This window comes from Rhincodon typus, chromosome 17, assembly GCF_021869965.1.
Source record: "Rhincodon typus isolate 14 chromosome 17, sRhiTyp1.1, whole genome shotgun sequence".
NCBI lineage: Eukaryota > Metazoa > Chordata > Chondrichthyes > Orectolobiformes > Rhincodontidae > Rhincodon > Rhincodon typus.
This window is the reverse complement of record NC_063348.1, coordinates 34,401,758-34,406,778: the sequence shown is the minus strand read 5'-3', so window position 1 is coordinate 34,406,778 and position 5,021 is coordinate 34,401,758. Positions and strand designations below refer to the sequence as shown.

The 5,021-nt window shown below is 46.2% G+C and overlaps 1 protein-coding gene across 1 annotated transcript in view; it reads right to left on the bottom strand.

Moving 5' to 3' along the window:
- The window catches only part of LOC109920250, a 51,028-nt gene that overhangs the window by 7,158 nt on the left and 38,849 nt on the right, over positions 1-5,021 (bottom strand). Inside the window, exon 8 of the mRNA XM_048607343.1 lies at positions 1,383-1,541. Within this exon, the coding sequence (XP_048463300.1) occupies positions 1,383-1,541 (159 nt within the window). The remainder of the gene's footprint in view (positions 1-1,382; positions 1,542-5,021) is intronic.

Genomic DNA, 5,021 nt, shown 5'->3' with positions numbered 1-5,021 from the left:
ACACACACACACACACACACACACACACACACACACACACACACCAATACTTAGACCAAGACACATACAGAAATAATTTGAGGACAGGTCACGTACAAACAGCAATATCTATAGAATGAATGCAATCTATTCTTTTGATTTTTCCCACGTCTCATCACCTCCTTATTACCTCCCCGTCACCATCTTCTTGCTCAACTGCTCCACACAATACATATTACACCCTTCCCAATATGAATCTCCGCCATATCTCCACAGCATCACTGAATCTCCCATGCTCTCCCCGCTATCACAGCTTTCAGCTACATTCAATGTTATATCTATAGTGTATGATCTGTGGCTCACTCTCACCTTGGCTCAGACCATGTGCTGTGGATTCACGTAACAGTCCAGGCTAACAAACCCAGTGCAGTACTGACGGAGTGTCACACTGTTAGAGAGTCAGTGCTGAGGGACTGCTGCACTGTCAGAGGGTCAGTGCTGAGGGAGCACTGCGCTGTCAGAGGGTCACTACTGAGGGGGAGCTGCACTGTCGGAGGATCAGTGCTGAGTGAGTGCTGCACTGTCAGAGGGTTAGTGCTGAGGGAGCGCTGCACTGTTGGAGGGGCAGTGTTGAGGGAGTTCTGCACTGTTGGAAGGGCAGTGCTGAGGGAGTGCTGCACTGTTGGAAGGGCAGTGCTGAGGGAGTGCTGCAGTTTTAGAAGGCCAAAGCGACAGTAGGGAAAGAGTGTAGCCCTGTTGGAAAAGCAGTATTGAGGGAATGTTGAACTGTCGGAGAGTCTGTAGTGGGGGAGTGCTACTCAAAGTGGCAGAATTGAGGGAATGCTGCACTGCCAGAGGGTTAGCATTGAAGGTGTGCTATTGGACATGCCACATTTCATACGACGTTATCCCAAATCTCTGCCTGCTCTCTTTGGTGTCCATTGTGACCCCAAAGCTCTGCTGACAAGGAAAGCTGGGAGATTTGTTTATGATGCCCTGGACAATATTTATCCTTTAATCAACATCTCCAAACAGGTGATCTGGTCATTATCTCATTGCTGTGACTTTACATTTCTCATATTAAAACAGTGACTGCACTTGACGTATTCATCTGAAAGCACTTTGCGATGTTCTAAAATCATGATAAGTGTTGTATAAATGCAAGCTCTTTCGTTTCTAACATCAGAGTAAGATGTTGAATTTGACCCATTGGCCTCTCGGAATTCTGCACTTTGCATCAAGGCTGGGCAGGATATGAATCAGCATCTAATGGGTTACATTGCTAGTCAGTCTCCAGCACAGGAATAGCAACCTCAGTTAAGAACCTGGTTAGTAGAAAAGTTGTGAACAGTAGTAGGGGGAGGAGGTTAACAATGCAGGTAGTTGTGATGAGCTGCACTGACCTGCATCTGACTTTGTTTGGTAGCTGTCATCCCAGTCTTGCGATTGTTTGAACTGTTTACTTCCTCGGTTGTTTCTGTAAAACCACTGTAGCTCCACACTTTGTTGTCAGCAGTTTCTAAGGAGACAAGGAGGCAGGGCTCGGCACTGTTGCTGGGTAACTGCAAACAGGAAGGGAATGAAAGGAACTGAAGATTTCAAAATCCTGGATATCGGATAAGTGATAATGCGGAAATGACTCTTATTTGGAATTTATTGATTGCTTCTCACTCTCCTGCCATGTGAACTCAGAACCCAGGACTGAAGCTATGATTATGTCACCCACAAGCAAGACCCAAACCAGAGCACAAATGTTCGATAGTGTAGGCAGACCACCCAGCCTCATTCTTTGCTAGGAAATGCACTGCCTACCATTTTGGCAAGGGGTGGAAAAAGAGGTGTCCAAGGATTGTGCCTGAAAAAGCAGTTAGACCTATGCATGCAACAACTGGTATTTCTATAGCATTTCTACATCTTTAGCATTAACACACACATCATTGAGACCACCTATTTCTCCCCCATATGGTCACCTGAGTTGCCCCATCTCAGCTAAGCTGCTGCTGAAACTCTCATCCGTGCTTTTATTCCCTCCAGACTTGATTCTTCCAATGGTGATGTGTTGGGGTGGGTAGGATGCCATGCGGATAGGGGATTGGTACCAGAAGAGTAGGGTGTCAGGATGCGGAGAGTGTCAGGTAAATAGGGTTCCAGCTGGGTAGGATTCCGGTAATTAAGGTGCCAGTTGGGTAGTGTCAGGTTGCCAGATGGGTAGGGGGGTAGAGTGTCAATTAAACAGGGTTCAGCTGGGTTGGGTGCCAGAGGCGAGAATGCCAAGTGGGTACTGTGAGGAGACAGAGCCAGGGTGCAAGATGACAAGGGAGCCAGAGGCGAAAATGCCAAGTGGGTACGGTGGGGAGACAGAGCCAGGGTGCAAGAAGACAAGGGAGCCAGGTTAGTGACCCAGTGTTAGGGTAGACAGGTGGAGGGGAGTCCAGTGGGGCTGAAGGGGGAGCGGGGAATAAGGTCTAGTGTGGGGAATGGATGTTGGGGAGATGGGTGTTGGAATGGATGTTGGGAGATATGGGTGTTGGGATGGATGTTGGGAGATATGGATGTTGGGGGGATGGATGTTGAATGATTAGGGTTGGTTAGAGAAGGAAACCTAAGGCAAAGCAATCTGAATCTGGAGCCTAGTACAGATGTCTCTTTACCTCATGGTTTGTTCATCTGATAAAGTTATTATATACTCATTATTCTCCATGTCAGTCTCACACACTTGAAGGTGCTGAGCTCCTGCTGTCGAGTTACACACACAACCACTGTTTATTCTTCACCCATCAACTAGGGAAGGAGCTGTTGTCACTTAGACAACATCTATCACAAGTGCAGGAGTGCCAAAGGGCCTCACAGTGAGTCAAATACTTCAGAAGTGTTATCGGTTTGCATGTTGCACACGGCAAAATCCCACGGATAACAATGTGATTATGACAAGTGTGATAATGTGATGTTGTTTGAGGGATAAACATTAGCCCCAGGACACTGGGGAGAATTCCTCTGTTCCTCCTTTTACATCAACCTTTGTTTGGGATGGGAGCCTTATTTTAACTTTTCCCCTGCACAAAGGCATCTCTTACCACTGCAGTGCTCCCTCAGTATTGCCTCTCCCACAGTGAAACACTCCTGTAGTACTGCACCTTCAACAGTATAACACTCAGCCATTACAAACCCTAAAGAGTCCATCACTACTGGTACTCCAACAATGCAGTGTTTCCTCAGTACTGCCTTCCAACAGTGTGGCACTTCGTCAGTGCTAATCCATGACCATCAAATGCTACCTCAATACCAACTCTCCAGTAATGCAATGCTTACTCTGACAGTGCAACACTCCCTCAGTATTACCACCCAGACAGAGTAGTGCTCCCTCAGTACTGACCCTCCAACAGTGCAGTGTTCCCTCAGTACTGACTCTCCAAGAGAGCAGTGTTCCCTCAGTACTGACCCTCCAACAGTGCAGAGCTCCCTCAGTACTGACCGTCCAAGAGAGCAGTGTTCCCTCAGTACTGACCCTCCAACAGTGCAGTGCTCCCTCAGTACTGACCGTCCAAGCGAGCAGTGCTCCCTCAGTACTGATCCTCCGAGAGAGCAGTGCTCCCTCGGTACTGATCCTCCAATAGTGCAGTGCTCCCTCAGTACTGACCCTCCGAGAAAGCAGTGCTCCCTCAGTACTGACCCTCCAACTGTGCAGCGCTCCCTCAGTACTGCCCCTCCGAGAGTGCAGTGCTCCCTCAGTACTGACCCTCTGGGAGTACAGCATTCCCTCAATACTATTTGGAAAATATCAGCATGGGTCAGGTGCACCAGCTTCAAGCCACAATCTTCTGATTCAAGCAAGAGTGCTACAGCTCATTGAATGAGTTTTTACATGCTATTGGGCCAGAGTAACAATCTCAATCATTTTTTCACTTGGCGTCCATACACATGTTCCAGACTTGGGAGGTGCAGTCAGTGCTTATTTTCTCCTCTTATGTGAGAGGTCCTGAGGCCAGTATTCAGGTAGAAGCAGGAATGTTAGAATTAGTTTCAACTCAGGTGAGAAAATAAAGGAGAAGCTTGTGTCTCTAGCACTACACACAGCTGTGTGAAGTGAGTGGGACAATGGGATCAGTTTAAGAATAATACAGGACTATGGGGAAAGAATGGGGGCAACGGGATCAGTTTGGAAGTAACACTAAGCTGTGCAAAATGAGCTGGACAGTGAGATTAGTCTAATATTGATACAAGGTTCTGGGGAGAGTGGAACAGTGGGAATAGTTTGGGATTGAGGGGAGAAAGAGACAGAGTAGGATTTGTTTAAATTTGATACCAGGCTATTGGGAGATTCAGACATTGGGAATAGTTTGGGATTGAGACAGGGCTATGGGAAATGATTAGAACAATGAAATTAATTTGGGATTGATATTGAGCCGTGGGGCATGAGTGGGGCAATTGGATTAGGTTGGGATTAATACAGGGCTACAGGGAGACTGAGTGTGATATAATCAAAGAATATAACATTCAAAACAGAGTTAACACTGAGAATTTGTTTCCCCTGGGTGAGGAATGTAAATACAGTGGTTCACAAGCTCAGAATAAGGGATAATCACTTAGGAAAGAAATGAAGATAACCCTCTCTACTCAGACAGTTTGAACCTTTGGAATTCTCTATGAAATGCAGAGATCTGTGGATGCTGTTACTGAATATATCAAAAACTGAGTCTGAAATTTTTGAATACTCATGGAATTTTAAGAACTGGAGATAATACTGAATGTGAAGTTGAGATAGAAAATCAGCCATGAGCTTATTGAATGATGGAGTAAACTGTTGGGCAAGGGCTTTAGAACACTGAAGAAACTTTGCAATGATACATGGAACTGCAGTTCACTGTGTAGATAACAGTATGGGTGGGCAGAGTTAATTATAACAAAAGGAGAACCTGAGAGCTAGAGTATATGGATGCACGAAGAAAAGAGAAACATGCAGAAAAACATGTCTCGTGGTTAGAGATAACAAGGTGTAGAGCTGGATGAACACAGCAGGCCAAACAGCATCAGAGGAGCAGGAA